At 39.2% G+C, this 21,943-nt stretch overlaps 2 protein-coding genes across 3 annotated transcripts in view; one reads left to right on the plus strand and one right to left on the minus strand.

The window, feature by feature from the left end:
* REX1BD (required for excision 1-B domain containing) overlaps positions 1-21,943 on the plus strand; it is a 268,541-nt gene that overhangs the window by 92,760 nt on the left and 153,838 nt on the right. The window lies entirely within an intron of this gene.
* Positions 1-21,943, minus strand: part of ELL (elongation factor for RNA polymerase II) — a 148,931-nt gene that overhangs the window by 64,404 nt on the left and 62,584 nt on the right. The window contains exon 2 of the mRNA XM_069065711.1: positions 4,849-4,896. Coding sequence (XP_068921812.1) covers positions 4,849-4,896 — 48 coding nt within the window. The remainder of the gene's footprint in view (positions 1-4,848; positions 4,897-21,943) is intronic.

Below are 21,943 nucleotides of genomic sequence, written 5' to 3' on the forward strand. Positions count from 1 at the left end.
TCTCCAAAATTCCAATAATTTAATTGCCAAGTTTAATGGCCATTTTTAAAAAAATCCTCATTCTTCTTGTCTCATCATCCACTTCTCCCTTAATACTCTCTTCCAAGGGTGGGGAACCTTCAGCCTCATGGCCACATGTGGTCTTCTAGGTCCTTGGACACAGACTTTTGATTGAGTCCAAGTTTTACAGAACAAATCCTTTTATTAAAGAGAATTATTCTGTGAAGTTTGGATTCAGTCAAAAGGTCGCACCTAAGGGCCTAGAGGGCCACATGTGGCCTCAAGGAAAGTTCAAAATTAAGAGGTTGCCTTCCCTAATGCTTGACTCATAGACAGTCTTAGAACCAATAATAATAAATATAACAGTAGTTAGCGTTTACATAGTGCTTACTATGTGCCAAGCACTGTACCAAGCACTTCACAAACATTATCTCAAGTTTTCTTCACAATAACTCTGAGGCAGAGTCTATTATTATTCCCATTTTACAGATGAGAAAACTGAGGCAGAGAGTGGTTAAGGGACTTGCTTAAGACCATACAACTAGTAAATGTCAGAAGTTCGGTTTAAATTCAGGTCTTGACTCCAGGCCCAGCTCTCTATCCAGTGCCCCACCTAGCTGCTTTACATTACTAACAAAAGTAAAGACAGTTAGCTTTTATATAATGCTTTCAGGTTTACAAAGTGCTTTACAAACTTTATCTCATTTTATCCTAACAACAGCCCGGTGAGGAAGGTGCTATTATCACCATATGATAGATGGGGAAACTGAGATAGAAGTTGTGGCCTATCCAGGGTCATACGGTATGTCCATTATATTTAATGGGTAGCCATGTTATCTTCATAAATTAAGATACTTATAATTTTCTCTGACATCATTTAAATGTCCACCGTCATTCTATAACGTGAAAAGAAATCCTCAAAACAAAGTGGCAACAAGCATTTATTAAGTATTTGGTATGTGCCAGGTGCTGTTCCCTGCTGCACCCCGACTCCCCTGAGGATATACTGGTTAAGAGTTCCTGTCTGTCTTCTACACTGTGCAACACTGGGATAGTGAGATGGCAATTTCCTTTTTTTTTTCCCAACCATTCAATTTTACTTTCTTTCTTGTTCTGAAATCTCTCACTTCCATCTCCCTCTCCCTTTACTGAGAAAGCAAGAAAAACAAAGTCCATTTCAAATGTGCATAATTAAGCAAAACAAATAGCTACAATGGCCATCTCCCAAAAAAATGCCCTGATCTGCACTGAGTCCATCAGCTCTCTATATGGAGATGGGCAGCATGTTTCATCATGAGTCTTTGGGAACCAAGGAAGGTCACTATGCTGATCAGAGTTCCTTCCTAATTCTTTCAAAGTTGTCTTTACAATATTGTCAGTGTAGAAATTGTTTTCCTAGAAACAATCCTTTCCATCATTTCTTACAGTACAATAGTATTGTTTCATTTGCCACAACTTTTTTCAGCTATTCTCCAAATGATGGGTAGTCTCTCAATTTTTAATTCTTTGCCACCACAAAAAGAGCTGCTATAAGTATTTTTGTACACATGTCCTATTCCTCTTTCTTTGATCTCTTTGAAGGTAATGACATAGTAGCAGGGTCAAAGGGTAGGCACAGCTGAAGAGTTTTGAGAGCACAGCCCCAAATTGTTTTCCAGAATGGATGGACTAATTGTGCCTGTTTTCCTATAGGCCCTCCATCACTTTTCATTTTCCTTTTTCTGGTCAACTTTGTCAATCTGATGGATGTGAGGAAGTACCTCAGAGCTGCATTAATGTGCATTTCTCCAATTATTAGGGATAAAGAGCAAATTTTTCATATTACTATTGATAGTTTGGATTTTTTTCCTCTGAAAACTGACATTTGATCATTTATCAGTTGGGGAATGGCTTTAGTTCCCTACATATTTCAGAAATTCGACCTTTATCAGAGAAACTTGCTGCCAAGATTTTCCTCCCATTTACTTGCTTTTATTCTAATTTTAGCTATACTGGTTTTGTTTATGTAAAAAAGTTTTAATTTTATGTATCTAAATTGAGACGGCACATTGCCTATCCTTGGAGGTCTGGTCTTCAAGCAAAGGCAGAATGACCCCTTACTGAGGATGTCTAGAGAAGAGCTCTGAACACTGGAAAGGGGGTTGGACTACATAGTCTCAAATTCTCTCAACTTTGAGATGCTTATTCTGATACCAGTTTTCATATGAATGCCAGACTCACAAAGCTTAGGGAAGGGGAGAATTGTGACTAAAGAGGAAGCTATCCGAAAGAGCATCAAGAAGAGCTATGCTTCTGGTCAGGGCTAGAGAATTCCACAAAAACAAGGAAGGTAATAAAACATACCACATGGCATGGGAATATATGGGAAAGGGCCCTGACTAGAAGATCTAAGCTCTAGCCCAAGCCCTGTTTCTTTGTGTGCCTAAACAGAGTATTTCACCTTACTGGACCTCTGTTTCTTCTTCATCTGTAAAAATAAAATTGCTGGGTTAACATGGCTACCTTGGGTCTCGGCTACCTCTGAAATGCTATGTTAAAGTCCCCTCCAATTGAAGAATTTTTTGATTCAATATTAGTATAAAACACAAAGAATGAGTCTTTTGGGGTTTTGTTGGGTTTTTTTTTTTTTGGAGGGGGGAAGGCAAAGCAATTGGGGTTGACTAACCCAAACTGCTCGTGTCAAGTGTCCGAGGCAGGATTTGAATTCAGGTCCTCCTGACTCCGGGGCTGGTGCTCTATTTTCTGTACCACCTAGCTGCCCCTAAGGAGTCTTTTTGAAATACATTATTTTATTCCTCCTCAAGCAGGATCCCAATGATACTTTAAAACACTTTCTGGGGGCTATTCAATGATACAGATGACACTGTTAAAATGCATTAAAGTATTATTTGAGCAATCATAGAAGGAACCAAAAGCCCTTCAATCTTATTATATGGCACAAGACCTTTTCACCCATCAGTACATGTCACAAACACAGTTCACTGCCTGGTGGGCCTCTATGGGTCTATATAATGACTTCTTTAGCTGCAGGAGCTAAACAAGCTCCCACACCATTGAAGTACAGTTCAAGACTTGTCTTCTGCAACACCTTACCCCAAAGCATCACTAGGCTAATGAGTTTTCACTAATGGCACTGGGTAGGGTGCCATGATTGCTACCTTCAGTTTTCCCCTTGCTCTCACAGACTAATGAAAACAATTTCCTTTCTGTTTTTTTCTGTTGGCACTACTGTCTAGATGATTATTCATCATTGGTCATTTGTTCTATGTAAACTGAGGTCACTGGTGGCACTGGGAGGTCACAATGAAGAGCCCTGCCTGCACCTGTGGCTAAAAGTCTCAGCTCACACTTTTGATTCACTGGGGATTCTGGGATAAGTCATTTTACTTTTCTGGGCCTCCTTCCTCATTTATAAACTGGGAATGATAATGGGAGCAGACATGTTTATAGTGCTGAAGGTTTATAAATGTGCTTTAAATACATGATCTCATGTAATCTTGAGGCAGCTAGAGAGTACAGTGGTTAGAGCACTGGGCCTAGAGCTAGGAAGACCTGGATTCAAATCTGGTCTCAGATATTTAGTAGTTGTGTGATTCTGGGTAAAACACTTCACTTCTGTTTGCCTTATTTTCCTCACCTATGAAATGGATATAATAACAGCGTATAACACTCAAAGGGTTATTATGAGGATCAAATGAGATAATATTTATAAAGTACCTAGCAGAGTGCCTGGTGCTATATAAATGCTTGCTTCTTTCCTCTTCCTTCTCCATCTTCACAACCACCCCCAAGAAATAGACACCACAAGGACTATTCTCATTTTACAAATGAGAAAGCAAAAACGCAGAAAGGTTAAGTTATTTGCCCACAGTCAGTTATAGATGCATTATTTGACAAGTAATATTTTAAAAATTGTATTCCTTTTTAAAGCTTGGTACTAGGATCAAAGGCAATAATCTGTAAAATGTTTTGTAATTCTGAAGTGGGAGACAGCAACATTAACATCTCCTTCATTTTCCAGAGCCTGGTGCAATGGCTTGCATAAAAGCAACAATCACTTAACACATGTTTGAACTGAATTACAGATGAAGAAACTGGGGGTCAGATTAGGTGAAATCACACAGTTAGTTAAATGACAGAGCCTGGATTCAAACCAAGCCTCCGGCTTCTAGTAAACACTCTCTTCACTAGCCCAAAATGGAACATAGCAAGAAAGACACCACAAAGAAGGTGAGAGATCTGAAAACCAAGACACAAGGAAAAGCTGAAGGAGAAGCTAGGGATAGTTAGTGAGATGGAGAAAACTCAAAGCACACATACATATCTATCTGTTGTTAGATATCTGAAGGGCAGTGATGTTAAATGGGAATTATTAAATTTGTGGCTCCACAGGACAGAACTAAGATCAATGGGTGGAGCAGTTAAAAGTCACATGGACACACAATTTCAAGAACTTTCTAACATCTACAAATGACCCAAAAAAAAGGACACACTAGATAGGGAGTGACCTAGCTTGTCACTCAAAGTGTCCAAGCAGAGGCTGGAGCCATACTTGTTTTGTTTTTTTAGTTTTTATTTTTAATTCTGAACTTAAACACCAAATAGAACGGGCACCTGCATAGACACAGGAGAACAGAAAAAGAGGATTGGACATGAAATGAAACCACAGGTCTCTGCTATGTACAGCTTGCTTTTGTTTTTAAGTATATAATAAGATCAACCTATAGTTTTCAAAGCTGCCCAATGACCACTTATCTATCAGACATGCCGTAGAAAAGAATTCTTACTTTGGGTGAGAAATTGTACATCTAAAGTTCTCTCTCTTTACCCAAATAAAAAAGAACTTACCCCTTGGCTTCCTTGAAATCGGATGGATGGTCTCAAAGCAACAGATTCCTACAAGAAAAAAGGAGAAACATGCCTTAAGAAAAATAGCATGAAGAAATTTTAAGACTGAGTAACGTTCCATCAGGAATAATACCATTTTAGAGAGGTTCTACCTTATTTAGGTACGCTTTAACACTGCAATCACACCTTTAACTCTCCTTGAGAGGCCTGTGACGTATTAAGAAAGTTATTTATTTATCACCTAAAATGCGCTGGATTTGAGGCAAATTAATTTTGCTCCTCTGGGAGTTTCTTTATTTAAAATAAGTAGATCAGACTAGATAATAACTAAGTTGTTTCCGGTTCTAAAATTCTTTTATTTAACTTTGTAGATCAGTCAAGGTTTGTTAAAATTTTTTTTATTCTTAAAGAAAAAGACTATGTCAACAAGTTGTTTTAAGCAGCCAAATGGCATTTTTAATTTGCACAGCAGACTTACTATGAGGTAATCATGACTCATTCAAGAATCAAGTTTTTCTTCTGAATCACTAATAATAATGCAATACATTACAGAAGATAATATTGGAGCTTTATATCTAAGAACAAAAGTATTAAATCACTATTCTATTAACCCATGTGTATATACATATGACAACATGATTAGTTCTGGAAAAACATCAAAATTCCTGCTGACAACTGACTGCCCTGCTAAGTAAATCAAGGGTTATTGGTATTTATAATAGCTCCCCATTTCTGTGGTAATTTCCAGTTTACAAAAGGCTTTCCTCACAACCCACTTAAGTAGGTAGCATAGATATTGGCACTTTACAGATAAGGAAACTGAGGCCCAAAGAAAGGAAGTCACTTGCCAAGGGTACAGGATATCATTAACAGGGGCTGACGGCCAGCTAGAAAGGGATCTTCAAGTCGCAGAATCCAAGCCCTTTATTTTATAGACCAAATTCTCCTGACTCTAAACCTAGGGTTCTTGACACTTATACCATACTATGCATTAACTTCAGGCTTTATTTCAAATCAATTTAATAATCTTTATTGAGCACCAACAGTAAACAAAGTACTGGGTTATGCACCAGGCAAAGATAAAAAATTAAGACACCCTCCCCCTACCATCCATGAGTGTGATACATGCGAAAATAACTGATATCAATGTCAGGGCTAAATGTAATTAAGTGGGCAAAACAAAGCACTATATGAAGTTTAAAGTGAAAAAAAAATTTTTTTTTAAACTGCCTTGAAGTGATCAGGAAAGCCTTCACGAAGAAAGTGATATTTCCTTTGGGAAAAAGGATGGGTGAAGAATCCAACAAGTGAAATGGGGAAGAACATTTTAGGGACAAGAAAGGAAGTGAGTAAAAGAACTTAGGAAGAAATGCACAGGGTGTATTTGGGAGACAGAGTGTTTCAGTTTTTGCCTGATTCTACTATTATACTGTCTTAACCCCAGAGAAGGCATGAACCAAGACAGCAAGGTCAGGGATAAAACAAAGCAGCAGATGTCAACCCCTAAGCATAGGGCAAACACAAAGAGAAGATAAGCTGATGAGACAGAATGAGGGAGTGAGTCAAGTCGTCAAAGCAATTAAGTCATACTCTTAAAACTACTGTTCACTGCTCCAACACCAGACACACCCAGATTCAGGTATGATTACATTACCAAAGATAAAATGTATACAAACTGTGGATAAACACTGGCTTTTATAAATCTCAGGTTCCCTAGAACCTGAATACTGTACAGTGGGCATTCATCAATAAAGACATGTATATCGCCAATTGAAGCCACAGATCCAAAGATTAAACCCTATATAGCTTTAGCAGACTACTTCAACCTTGGAAAGGAAAACATGTTTTGACCAAAAATAGTCAAGCGGCACAGTGTATTTATTAGAAAGAGTAACGGACTTAAGGTCAGAACCAACCATGCTGGATCATAGAAAATTCTAACTAGAAGGGATTACAGAGATGATCGAAATGCAGGCCCTTCAGTAAGTGAGTCAACAAACATTTGTTAAGCACTTGGTATGTTCCAGGCCCTGTGTCCCAGGCAAGAGATGAGAAAGGCAAAAGTGGTCCATACTTTCAAGAAGTCTACCTTTTTTTTTTTTTGCTTTTTTTTGGAGGGGGGAAGGCAGGGCAATTGAGGTTAAGTGACTTGCCCAAGGTCACATGGGTAGTTTTTGTGTTAAGTATCTGAGGCTGGATTTGAACTCAGGTCCTCCTGACTCCAGGGCCAGCACTCTATTCACTGTACCACCTAGCCGCCCCAGCAGTCCACCTTCTAATGGAGGAAACAACAGGCCAACAACTGCACAAACAAGAGGTATGGAGGGTAAACTGGAAGTAATCTACACAGAGAAGGCACTAGCATTAAGAGGAGCTGGCAAATGCTTCTTGAAGAAAGGGAGAGTTTAGCTGAGATTTGAAGGAAGTCAGGAAATAGAGATGAGGAAGGCGAATATTCCAGACAGGGGGCAGCCAGTGCAAAAGCTGAGAGTGAGGATGGAACGTCTTGTTCATTTTACAGAAAAGAAACTAAGGCCCAGAAAAGGGAAGTGAACTAGCTCAAGGTTGCACAATCTGTAAGCAGGATGGTGTAATGGAAAAAGCCCTGAGCCTGCTCTGGAATCTCAGCTCTGCTACTAAGTACATGTGTGATCTTGGGCAATCCACCCCATCTCTTGAGTCTCTGTTTTCTCCTCTGCAAAATGATTGGATTAGGTTACATGCTCTCTTGGGTACTTTCTACTGCTAAATCCCATGATCCTGTTACTAGACATCAGAGCTGAGCCTCATTTTTTCTCTAAGCCTCAGTTTCCTCATGTAGAGAAAGTGGGGACAGAAATATTTGCAATACCTACCTAACCCAGGTTTCAAGGGAAGCATTTTGTAAACTATAAAAGACTAAAAACAAGTTCTTAGTTTTCCCAGGAAAAGCCAAGTGGCATGGGAGAATGAAAATGTATCAGGAACTATAAGAAAGAAGTGAAGCAGGGAGGAGATGGGAGACAGAGGGTGTAATCAACAGGGCAAATAATGAAAAAGAAACAGCCAATGAAGAACAGTAGAATACAGCTTGGGAGGGGAGTCTTTCAGACTGAGCAGCCCCTGAGGTCATCAACTTTCCCAAGGACAGGGAAACTATTCTTCTACTAGACAAACAGTGGAGCTCACTGTGGTCTAAGAGCTCACTGTGGGGTCTAAGAATATCTGTAGGCCTGGTTACTTACTCTAAAAGAAGCCAAGGGCACAGAACTGAAAGTCAGAAGGTGCGGATTTGAGTCCTGCTGTCAGTTTGGGTGCTTAACTGGGAAGAGTATTAGACAGGGAGTCAAGAAGCCTAAATTCTTGCCTTAGTTTTCTGAATCTCTTCTTTAACTTTGAGTAAATCAAATGGGCCATTTTCTCATTAGTAAAATTGGGGGAGTGGGAGGTGGGGAGTGTGCAGAGAGAGACTGCTGAGGTACACTTCAGCTCTAATGTTTTAGGAGTCTAGAATTCATTCCTTTCCACCATGTAACTCTAGAGATTCCAAAATGTTCAATTCAAACCTAAGTTCACACTCAATACAAGATAGTATCCTTTTAGGAACAACAAACAAGGGATTACAAAGAAGAGTGGTGTAAATGATGTCTTCAGAGAAATATATGACCAAAATACTGGTTGATCCTCTACAAGAGGGGAGAGGCCAACCTCCATATCTACACAACATAAAGACAACATGGAAACAACCTTGCCAGACTTGCAGGAATCGTGTTGTGCTCAGCACTGCTGGAGTATTTTAGTCACTGTGAAAATCTAATGGTATATTTCCAAGAGAGTGTGGGGATACAAAGACCAAAGAAACAGTCCTTGACATCAAGGAGCTTAAATTCTATTGGAGGCAATAACATGTACATGAATAAGTAAATACAAAGTAATGGGCACATGTCGAGAGACACTAGCAACTAGGGAAAAAGGTCAAGAAAGGTCATCCATGAGACAGTGAAGAGGATGGGGTACATTCCTAAATGAGGGATGTTCTGTTCAAAGGAACAGAAATGGGAGATAAAACACTTTGTGTGAAGAGTAGTGAGTAAACCAGTTTGGCTGGACAACGGAGTCCATGAATTCTTTGCTGTTTTTTGTTAAAAAGGTTTCTCCTTCTGTGTGTGTGGGGGGGGGGGGGAGCTTGGGAGGAGACAGGGGAAGAGGTATTGTGTTACTAGTTTAATTACAAAACCTTTGGGGTATCATACCTGGAAAGGTAGGCCAGAGCCTGACTAGGAGTGGCTTTAAATGCCAAACACATATTTTTATTTTATTTTATCCTAGTGTCAAGAGGGAGCCACTATAACTTTTCCTTTCTTCCCCCCACTAGAGCTTTATGAGCAATGAAAGACATACTTGTACTTTAAGAATGTCACTTAGTCAGATAGATGTATGGAGGAAAAGACTGGCAGAGATACCAGTTAAGTCTGTTACAATATTTCAAGTCAGAAGTGATGAGGGATTGACTTGGGCTGCTGGTTTTGTAGGTAAAATAAATATTAATAACAAAAATAATAGCTAGCATTTATTGACTGCATGTACTTTACAAATATTAGCTCATTTGATCCTCACAACAATTCTGTGAAATAGGATAACTATTATTATCCTCATTTTACAGCTGAGGAAACTGAGGTAAACAGCTATGACTCGGCCAAGATAACCTAGCTAGTACCAGATCTGAACTGAGGTCTTCTTGACTCCAGGTAAAGCACTCTATCTACTCTACCACTCGGGTGATACATTCCAGAAATGTTATGCAGGTAGAATCGATAACATGTGGCAACTCGCTGGATCTAGGAGGTGAAAAGTGAAGAGCAGAGAAAGGATAACTTGGAGATTGTGAACCTGAGTGACTGGAAACATGGTGGTGTGCCTGAAAAAAATCAGGGAAGAGCAGTGGGTTTGTGAGGAAGAGGAAGAGAAAGACAAGTTCTGTTTCAGACATGCTAAATGGGAGTCATTTATAAAACATTCAGTTTGATGAGTCCAGAAGGCATTTGGTGATGTGGAACTGAAGCTCAGGAGAAAGAACAGAACTGGAAATAGAACTTTGGGAATCAGCATTATCAAAATTATTATCAATTTCCTCACAAAATTTAACCTACACCGTTTCTTTTCTTCTACTTCTTAGAATCCCTAGCTTCCTTCAAAGCCATTAAATCACTATTCTATTATCATTGGGTTTTTTTAATACATGGCAAAATGATTAGTTTTGGAAAAATATCAAAGTTCTTGCTGACACTTGCCTACTCTGCTTAACTAAATCATGGGTTACTGGTATTTATAGTAATTGCTCCCCATTTCTGTCTTTGTATCCTAGCACACAATGCCTAGCAAACCACAGGTGCTTAGTAAATGCTTGTTGATTCAACAAAAGATCCATTCTGCAGGCTCTATACATGACTTAAAAAATAACTGTAATATGAAATGCTTAAAGTGATTGAAATTCTGTTATAAGTCAAATAGGATGGAAGCTTTTGAGAAAAGTGGTCTATATTTGTTAAAGTAGCGAGACTGCATCCTAAAAAATATGAGCTATGAAGAATTCAGAAAAACATGGGAAAAATCATATGATATGATGCAGGGTGAAGTAAAAAGAACCAGGAAAACAATATATACAATGACTGTCATGTAAATGAGAACAATAATGAAAGCTAGTCAAACTCTTCCAGTAATCTTAGTCCAGGAGCACAGATGAAAAAACATACCTGTCTCACTTCTATAAAGAGCAGACAGAGAATGGCTGTGTAATTCTGCACACAATGTCAGATTCAGCTGCAGTGCTGATGGGTTTTGCTTTAACTGGCTTTTGTTATCGGGAAGGAAGGAGAAAGATTCAAACTATAAATGACATGTGTGTGTGTGTGTGTGTGTGTGTGTGTGTGTTTTAAAGAAGTAAAGGGTAGAATGAGCACTTTGCAAACAAGGAAACTTAGATCCAGAGAGGATAACTTGCCAGCTTCCTAAATACTGCACAAATAGCTAGTTCCTAAAGAACTCGGGCTAGAACTCCAAGTCTCCAGACTCCCAATTGAGCATTCATTCCACTAAACCGTGTAAGAGCTTTGTAATACTACGCTTACATTATATAAATGTAATTTTATTACTGTTAAACTTTATTTAAGAAGAGAGGGAAGTATATTTTGCATTTTAGAAATAATGGAAATTAAATATGTTCTCAAATTCAAATGACTTATTTTATCCTGGGATAATTAAGGGGATATCATTCAGAATAATATTATTGTTCAAAACCAAAGATTGGTATTACAAACTTCAAAGATTTAGTTTTGCTTACTCAATTTCAGCAAACAAAAGGCTGACGTGGTATTGTAGGAAAAGCAATGGATTTAGAGTCAGAAGACCTGAATTCAAATCCCAATTCAACCTGTGGTGGGGCAAGGCAAGTCTTGGCATGTGTCTGGTTTCCTGATTTTAAAATCAAGGGATGGATTAGATGACCTCTAAAGTCCCTTCCAAGCTATTATTCCATGAAATATTTACATTCTTGGCTGTCAGTGTTAACTATAAAGGGAAATGAATGAATTAAATTAACTCACTAAAGTTACACTTTACTTATTTAGAGGTCTCTCATCTGGCAGCATCCAAAAAGTAATGAAAACCTGAGAAGCCACAGGATGATAGTTTGTTGAGACACAGAAATTCATAAGCACTAAGATCCACAACAAAATCATAGCTCTGCTACATAAATACTTCAGTACTCAAGTGTTCATGTCAGTTAAATTTTAACCCTGCCCCCATGTAGTTCAGTTTTCTACAGCTACACTAAAAAACTATGCTCACTAATAATAAAGGCTACTGCAGGTGGTCCTAAGTTCAATGCTGAGCCTAGACACTCGCTTTAGCAACAAAGCAATATGTACAATCACACATGCACATGTAATGACCTCCCTATAGCAGCAGGCTAGAAGTACATCTTCTGCAGTAACCCATACCTAAGCAGACATTTTTTTTTTTTTAAAGCAATTGGGGTTAAGTAACTTGCTCAAGGTTACACGGCCAGTTATTTCTGGGTGTGGTGCTGAGCATCTGAGCCCGGATTTGATCCAGGTCATCCCAACACTGGAGCCGGTGCACTTACTCGCTGTGCTACCTGGCGGCCCCTAGAAGGCATATTTTTTAATCTGTGTAAATCTATGCTGTCAATTTAAAAGTAACACTTTTCTATCTCTAGTAGATAGAAAGCAACAGAGATCTCTAATTTTCTAAAACTCTTGGCTGGAATTAAAATGATTTTACATCCACCACACTAGGAAGCAGAACTCTTTTTAGTCCGCACTCCTCCAAAAACCTTCTGTATAATACTGGCAAGACATCTATGAGCTGCATGGAGTGTATCTATAACCCTCCAAGAGTTGTAACATCAGCCCGCTTTGAGAAAATGAGAAGTGAACTGACCGGAGACTCGGCAGCAAACCTGAGGAACAGCCTTGTCCAGCCACTCACTGATCATATGGCCTTGCCCAAGCTACATTTTTGTTTTCTGAATTCTGGTTTCCTCATGTGTAAAATGAATATCATTGTTATACAACCTATCTTAAAGTGGCTGTACAGATCAAAGTCACAGAAAAGTAATGTGTGACCATAAAGCACTACCATGAATTTGCTACACTCTGGAAGGAAGAAGGGGTAAGAGATTTAACTGACAGAAAAACAAAAGATATCAATAAAACTAATTTTCAAAAAGAAAATTACCTATTCCAAAACCCTTATTTTAAAGATGAAGAAACTGTTCACACAAAGACAAAGTCTTTATTAACTTACTGTTTATCAAAACATATTCCTTGGGTATATGAGCTCTCCTACAGCCCTGTATATTGTTTTAGAGCATAATTTCAGAGCCCAAAGGTTTCATAATAAAAACAGAAGTACAATACATCCCTCCTACTTCAATTCCTCCCACAGACACAAGCACATAAGGGAAAACCTTTTTTAACAACAAAAAACAAAAAAAGGGGAAAGAATTCACACAGAGGTAGTTCAAACCTGCTGGTGTAATTACACACACACACACACACACACACACACACAACAATACAACCATAACCACCATTCTCCTTGCTTGTTCCTCTGTAACAAACCCACCCTTGGTACTACCACTTGGCAGTATTCCACATAACCCACAAGTCTGAAACACACTGGCTTTCCTCTCCTTACTGAATTACATTCCCTCAAAGCCAGGCTCTCTGTCAGTGACAAATGGGTGCATCTTACACACTTTGCAAACAAGATCACTTTTCCCCAGAGTACCACACCATGACATACCACAACACACTGCTCATAAAAAGGCTTGCCAATGTCTGGCCATGCATGTACTGTGTATAGAATCCATCCTTCCAGAGGAACATTCCCTAGAGTTGATGCTTTTCTCTTGAGAGTACTTGAGAGAACTATGATTGCCCCTCTAAGTTGACTCTAACTCAAAAGGAGAGAACAAAAGTTCCTAAAATTAAAGCATATGTTTCAGAAAAACCCTCATATGAACTGAGTATTGAATTTTGAAATTCCTATTAATTTTCTGACTAACATCTTACATTATCTGCATTTGTCTCTAACAGAGAACTTTGGTAAAGCAGGTTGAGAAGGAGAAGCAACAGCTTGATAGTAAGCCATTTAGAGGAGAAATCTATATTCTAATTCTCTCTGTCGGTAATTAACTCAATGCTTAACCTAGAACAAGTTACCTTCAGTCTCTAGGCAGGCCTTAATCTCCTCATTCATAAAAATGTAACCAATTCTTTAAGCTTCAGTTTCCATCATTAAATGAGGATAATACCTATAGTAGTTACCTCACAGGGTAGAGGTAAGACTCAAATGAGATCATGCAAAACACTTTAACACCCTACAAAGAAGCATGACTGGGTCTACAATAGGTACCTGGCCTGAGGGAAAATGTAAAGAACTCCTGCCCCACACTTTACCAGAGAAAGACAGAAAGGTACCAGATACCAAATAGATACGAGGTGACATGGGGAGGGGGGAGCTTGAGTACTAACAACTGGGGTGAACAGGATTACAAAAGGTAAATCATATAGAAGGAGGCACTTAAGCAGAGCCACCTAGGAGGTGGCTAGGTGGCGCAGTGAACAGAGCACTGGCCCTGGAGTCAGGAGGACCTGGGCTCAAATCCAGCCTCAGACACTTAGCACAAAAACTAGCTGTGTGACCCTGGGCAAGTCACTTAACCCCAATTGCCCTCCAAAAAGCCAAAAAAAAAAAAGGTAAAACAACTAGAGAATCTGAGAGATGGAAGGGAGGAGAACTGGCATTTATATAGTGCTTATCATGTGCAAGGCACATTACAAATATTTTATTTGCTCCTCACACATAATCTAACAGGCAAGTGCCATTATCATCCCCATTTTACAGTTGAGGAAAGTGAGGCAAACAGAGGTCAAGCAAAACTTGCCAAGATTCACCCTGCTAGAAAGTATGTGAAGCCAGATTTGAACACCAGTCTTCCTGACTCCAGGCCCAATCATTCTCTGGACTACACCACCTAATACTTCTCAGAAGTGAGGAAACAACAGATTACAGGTCTGGGAGGACAGCCCAGGTGTGAGTAATAGCCCACCAAAGGCCAGTTTGTCTGGGTCAAAGGTGCACTGAGGGTAGAGTAATGTATGATACCAGAAAGGCGGCTGGGAAGGAGGTTGGGAAGAATTTTAAATGTCAAGGGAGTCTATATTTGATCCTGGGGGTAATAAGGAGCTCCTGGAATCTGATCTCATTTTAAAGATGAAGAACCAAGAGTTAATAAGTCCTATGTTACATGGGCAATTACCAAGTCCTCTGACTCCAAAGCCAGTGCTCCTTCCACAGTACTGTTACAGAGGGTAATAGAAATAGGGACATAGTACAGACATAATTTACCTAGATTAGAAGATGGGGAGGTCAGGATTAGCCAATGATACAGTCAGATGGATGCAGAACTGGTTGGATAGGGGAGGCCAGGTGGCTCAGCGAGGAAAAGCACCGGCTGCAGTGTCGGGATGACCTAGAGATCGAATCCCAGGCTCACATACTCAGCACCACACCCAGAAATAACTGGCCGTGTAATCTTGAGCAAGTTACTTAACCCCGATTGCTTAAAAAAAAAAAAAAAGAACTGGTTGCATGGCTGTGCTCAAAAGAGAAATTGAGATGCTTCAAGGCCACATACTGAGAGATCTCTAGTGTTGTGTCCCAGGGATCTATGTTTGGCCCTGTCTACCATGTGGATAATTGGCTTGAATGAAGGCATAGATGCTACTCTTATACAATTTTTTAAAAAATTTATTTGTTCACTTTTAGTTTACAAGATTCAGTTCCACAATCCCTTGAGTTTTAAATTTTCTTCCCCTTCCTCTCCTCCCTCCTCCCCACCATGGCAGCATGCAATCAAGTACAGGATCTGCAAATACCTTCACATTAAACATTAGTCAGATTGTAAAGAAGGATTATAACCAATGGAGTGAACAACGAAAAAGAGGAAACAAAACAAAACAAAAAGAGAGAGCAAGTAGTTTGCTTCAGTCTACATTCAGACTCTGTAGTTCTTTCTCTGGATGTGGATATCTCTTTCCATAATGAGTCTTTTGGAGTTGTCTTAGAACCTTGCATTGCTGAAAAGAGCCCAGTCTATTGAAGTTGGTCATCACACATATGTTGTGTCTGTAATTATATACAAATTTCTCCTGGTTCTGCTCTTCTCACTCAACATCAGTTTATGTAAGTCTCTCCAGGTTATTATGAAGTCTGTCTGCTCCTCATTTCTTATAGCACAGTAGTATTCCATTACATTCATATACACAACTTGATCATCAATAGTATTCCATTACATCATATACACAACATCCCCAATTGATGGGTAATCCCCTTGATTTCCAATTCTTTGCCACCACAAAAAGAATTGCTGTAAGTATTTTTGTACATACAGGTCCTTTTCCCACTTCTATGACCTCTTTGGGATACAACCCTAGAAGTGGTATTGCCAGGTCAAAGGTTATGCACTTATTTATACCTCTTTGGATATAGCTCCAGATTGCTCTCCAGAATGGTTGAATCAGTTCACAACTCCACCAACAATGCATTAGTGTTCCAATTTTCCCACATCCTCTCCAGCATTTATCATTTTCCTGTTTTATCTTCTTAGCCAATCTGACTGGTGAGATGTGGTACCTCATAGTTGTTTTGATTTGCATTTCTCTAATCAATAGTGACTTGGAGCATTTTTTTCATATACTTGTATCTTTAATTTCTTCCTCTGAAAACTGCCTATTCATATCCTTTAACCATTTATCAATGGGGGAATGACTATTCTTATAGATTTGACTCAATTCTTTATACATTTTAGAAATGAGGCCTCTATCAGAGACAATGGTTGTAAAAATTCTTTCTCAATTTTCCACTTCCCTCTTAATCTTGGTTAGATTGGCTTTATTTGTACAGAAACTTTTCAATTTAGTGTAATCAAAATTATCCATTTTGCATTTCATAATGCTCTCTACCTTTTGTTTGGTCATATCTTATCCAATTTTCAGAAGACAAAAGGTTCAGAGAAATTCAAAGGACGACAGAATTAGGATCCAAAAGGATCCTGAAAGGCCGAATCTAGTAAATCCTGAAAGTATGAATCTAATAAGATGAAATTCAATGGAGTCTTAGACTTTAGTATATAAAATCAACTTCATTAGTGTAAAACAAAGGAGGCAAAAAAAAAAAAAGGAGGCATGGATAGCTATCCTAAAAAAGATACAGGGGGCTTTATGGCCTTCAAGTTCACCACTGAGTCAACAGTGTGATATGGCAGTCAAAGAAGCTAATGCAAATTTGGGCTACACAAAGGCAGCCACAGCTTTCAAGAAGAGGCAGGTGATGGCACAGTAGACACTGTGTACACTCTACCTTCCTTAGCCCTCATCTGAAATATGGGGCTCAGTTCTGGGCATGAATGTACAAGAAGGATATTGACAAGTGGGAGAGTTTCTAGAATGTTTGTTAAAGATTTTGGGTTGATGTCACATGAGGATGGGTTGAAAGAACTGAGGCTGTTTATCTTAAAGAAAAGAACACTCAGGAGAGATCATAATAGTTGTTTTCAAGTATTTGAAGGACTCTCAGGTGGAGAAGGAATCAGACATGTTTGGCTTGGTTACAGAGGATAAACCAGGAGTAAAAAGTATTATTGCAAAGAGGCTAATTGAGATTTGATGTCAAGAGAAACTTCCTAACAATTAGGATATTCAAAGTAGAAGGAGTTGCCTTGAGAGGAGGTATGTTTTTCCTCTGGAAATTCCTTCCAATTGTTCAGGAGAGAGAATGGGACTGGAAATACAGATCAGGGAGCAATGTGAATAGAGATGATAATGAGACCCATGTGAACTAATGGGAGAATGCAGATTCCAAACAGAAATGCACCCAGGGTAGAGCCCAGGGTACAACCACAGGGAGCCTGCTAGTGATGGTCCAGCAAGGACAACCAGAGGAGCAGTGAGACAGAGCAAGCAAGAGAGTATCCAGGAAGAGAGCACAGACTTTAACAAAGTCAAATGTAGAAGAGAGGTGGAGAAGGATGGTTTTTAAAAGGCCACTGGATCCGGCAATGAAGAGATCACTGGTCACAGAAGCATAGATTTAGAACTGTAAGGGACCTCAGAGGTCATCTTGGTCATTTTATAGCTGAAAACATGAGAGTAGGGGAGATTAAGTGACTTACTGAGGTATTAAATGACAAGGGGCAGGATTTGAACACAGGTCATTCAACTCCAAAGCCAGCATGCTTTCTATGGTACCAACAGAAATTGTTTCCTCTAACTTTGCAAAGGGCAGTTTAAGCTGAGTGATGTGCTTGGAAGTCAGGTATTAGGAGAAAGATAAGGGGGAAAAAGGAAAGAAAGAAGAAAGCTAGAAGGGGACAGGGAGGAGGGTAGATGACAGTGTGGATCAAGGGTACAGGTAACAGAGTAAGTCCTGCAAGAAAAGTCACCTCTTTATCAAAGACTATGTGTATAAAGAAGGGTGGGGAAGGAGGAAATGGAGGTTATGAGGTGAAAAGAAGGGGAGATGAGAGCTCTCAGCAAAGCATGAGGTAAGGTCTTCAGCTATAAGGGTGGAGGTGAGGAGTGGTGTGGGATGTTTTAGGCTGAGGTTTGAACATGTGGTATGGGGAGTGGGATAGATATAAAATGTTAACTATTATTATTGTGAGAAAAATAAGGACTTAACAATAAAACTACATAAGACCAAGCAACTAATAGAGTCATCCATAAATCCTGAAGGCAAAGAAAGGAAGTAAGAATGTCAAGGTCAATTCTATCAGGGAAGTCTACCCAATAAGTGTTGCCTTTCTTGGTTAAGGACAGACTTTATGAATAATCTAGTACAGGGGCAGAGCCAAGATGGCAGAGAAAAGGTGAGGACTCACCTGAGCTCTCCCAAATTTTCCTCCGAACAACTTAAAAATAACTCCTCAAAATGAATTCTGGAGTAGAACTTAAAAAAAAAAAACAAAAAGGACAGAGTGAAACAATTTTCCAGCCTGAGACAACTTGGAAGGTGGGCAGTAAAGGTCTGTTGCACTGGGTGAGAGTAGAGTGCAAGCCAGGCGTAGGCACTGGGGGCAACTGAATCGTCAGCAGAAGCTTCTGGAATTCTCAGCCTGAAGGAAGGTAAGGCAGTTGAACAACTTGTCAGAAGGAGATCACAGGGATCTCTTTGCTGGCTCTGGGTGCAGGACTCTGTTGCATTGCCCAGATGTGAATCCAGGTCACAGTCCCAGGGCAAGGAGGAGCAACAGCACACCAGAGCTTGCAGTCCAAGGAAGAAGGTAATTTGATCATAGTTTCACAGCAGAAAAGAATGCTTATGATCACTCGCAGACAAGAGCACAGGCCAAGAGAGTAGTAAACACACTTCTCCTCATATCACATCATTTGAAAAAACTGAAAACTTATAGATCTCCAGAATTAGCTCTTTTAAAAAAGCTGCAGCACAAAAAACCCTGAAGCTTGGGACAATGCTCATTTCACCCAAGGAGCAGAGCTCAACCTTAACATAAAGTTAAAAGTCAAGAAATAGGCTGGGAAAATGTTTGTTGCTGTTGTTCAGTCATATCTGATGGGGTTTTCTTGGCAAAGGTACTGGAGTGATTTGCCATTTCCTTCTCCATTTTACAGATGAAAAAATTGAGACAAATAGGATTGTAACTTATCCAGGGTCACACTGCTAGTAAGTGTCTAAGGTCAGATTTAAATGCAAGAAAATAAGTTTTCCTGACTCTGGGCCCCACATTCTATCCACTGCTCCACCCAGCTGCCCTTGGAAAAATAAGCAAACAACAAAAAAAGAATCTGACCATAGAAAGTTACTAAGGTGACAGGGAAGATCAAACACAAACCCAGGAGAAGACAACAAAGTCAAAACTGCTACATCCAAAACCCTCAAAGAAAAATATGAATTGGTCTCAAGCCCAAAAAAGATTTCCTTAAAGATCTCAGAAAGAATTTTGAAATTAAATAAGAAAGGTAGTGGAAAAATGGGGAGGGGGGGAGCAAGACTGATGCAAGAAAGTCATGAAAAAAGAGTCAACAACTTAGTAAAGGAGCCACCAAAAAATACTGATGAAAATAATACCTTAAAAACCTGAACAGGCCAAATGATTAAAAAAGCACAAATATACACAGAAGAGAACTTCTTAAAAAAGTAGAACTAGTCAAATGGAAAAAGGTACAAAAATCTCACAAAAGAAAATAATTCCTTAAAAATTACAATTGGGAAAGTGGAAGTTAATGATTCCATGAGACATCAAGGAACAATAAAACAAAATCAAAAGAATGAAAAAATATGAGAAAATTGTGAAATATTTCATGGAAAAGCCAACTGACCTGGAAAATAGATCCAGGGGAGATAATTTAATAATTACTAGACTACCTGAAAGCCTGTACTAGCAATGGAATTTGGAGATCCCATTGTATTGCAAGCTAACAGATACTTAGCACTTCCTTCCAAGTTAATGATTGTGTCAGTGTTAAGACCCAGAACTTGTGAATCCCACAGTGGGATGAACTTATTGACATAACAGGAAGAGGCAGGAGAGGGAGAAGCTAATACCTAATATAAAGAAAAGCCCAAGCTAGAGAGCCAGAACTGCTTGGAGCGAGTTTCTGGAGGTTGCTACTGCTGGAGAGAGAAAAGAAATGAGAAGTGAGGACTGAAATGAGAATTGAGAAAAACTGAGAAATGAGAAGAGAGGAGAACTGGGAGAGGCATGGCTATGTTGTCAGTACTTTGTCTGTCTGTTTTGATGTTACTTTGTCAGATTCGTCTGCTGTTAGAGGACAATGATGTTGGAAGCCCTGGGACTTTGCTGCTGGTTAAGAAGCCCTGAAAGAGGATTTTCTTGTTATATGTTTACAGAAATCCTGGAAAACAAGGTCTTGCTGACGATTTCAGAGGCCCTGGGACTATACTGATGATTTGTGTTGTTCTCAGACTTTGTTGGTACGTCCAAGTTGATTTCACAGGCAGAAAGTGAATTGATGAGGGTTCCAGTAATGTGCATAAATGTTATTGTGGCTTTCTTAATCTTTGTCTTCCCAGGAACAGAAACTGTGAAGAACTTGAGGTGGACCAGACACTGTGAATTTCAGTGTGGAATGAGAACTAGATGAGGAACTGCACAAGAGGCTGCACAAAGAACTGAGAACTATTTGCCTTTGAACTCAGGTGACAGTGGGATAGATTCGGGCAGGAGCTGGGACCATGGAAGCTAAGAGTCTGCCTCAGAGTCAAGATGAAAAGACCTCTCCTTGGGTATTTAATGCAAACTGAGAAGATCATGATTTACTAAGGGTAGAGAAGTTTGACCTTTACATTTAGATGACTGAGTAAAGGACTTACTAATTAAGGATGATTGGAAACTAATCTCCAATTAAGAAGAAAGAAGACTTTTGATTGAAGACATTAAGACAATGTGACCTAGGAGTGGAAAACTTTTGACCTCTGTACTTTGCTTCCTTAAGGAGGCTTGCCTCCTTAGGAATGATTGAGTTATTAAATGAATGTACTTTGTTTAAAACTATGTGACCACTTTGGTGAAAAATATGTGGCCGTTTTAGTGATAAATTGTTAAGCCATAACACTGTCAATGATGTATTTTAATTTCTGTGAATGTTTTGCCTTAATTTGTTACTGAATAGAGAGTTCCCTATACTGTGTAATCAGAACCTCGAAAGCTGTTCACAGCAGCTGTCCTCTGGAACTACTTGTGCTTGGCTTTAAAAAACCATGATAAAAAAAAAAAAGATCCTAGACACTGTATTTCAAGAAATTATAAGGAAAACTGCCCCAATATCCTAGAAGCAGAGGGTAAAATAGAAAGTGAAAGAATTCACCCATCACCTCCTGAAAGAGATCCCAAAATTAAAACTCCCAGGAATATTATAGCCAAATTCCAGAGCTCCAATGTCAAGGAGAAAATAGTGCAAGTAAAGCAGAGCATAAAGGTAAACAGGAAAGAGAAATCATAAAGGATTCTATAAGATTAAACTATTTACTCTCCTACATGGAAGATAGTTGTAACTTCTAAGAACTCTGTTATTACTATGGCATTTAGTATACATAGAGAGAGGACATGGGTTTTAAGTTGAATATGATGGGATAATATTTTTTAAAAATAAAATTAAGGGGTGAGAAAGAAGAATGCACTGGGAGAAGGGAGAGACAGAATATGGCAAATTATCTCACAGAAAAGAGGTACAAAAGCTTTTACTGGAGGGGGGGCGGGGAAGAAGCAGACTATATTTGAATCTTACCCTCATAGGAATTGGCTCAAAGAAGGAATAATATACACACTCAGTTGGGATCAGAGGAATCTCTCTTACCCTACAGGAAAGTAGGAGGGGAAGAGGATAAAACTGGGAGTGGGAAGAGCTGACAGAAGGGAGGGCAGGTTGAGGGAAGCAGTAGTCAGAAGCAAAACACTTTTGAGGGTGGACAGTGAAAGAAAAGAGAAAGATAAGGAGGAGGCAAAACAGGATGAAAGGAACACAGCAATCACAACTGTGAAAAAAAT

The sequence above is a fragment of the Petaurus breviceps genome, unplaced genomic scaffold (genome assembly GCF_028583685.1).
Source record: "Petaurus breviceps papuanus isolate PSGF00001 unplaced genomic scaffold, PetGlider_PUasm1.0 108, whole genome shotgun sequence".
Lineage (NCBI taxonomy): Eukaryota > Metazoa > Chordata > Mammalia > Diprotodontia > Petauridae > Petaurus > Petaurus breviceps.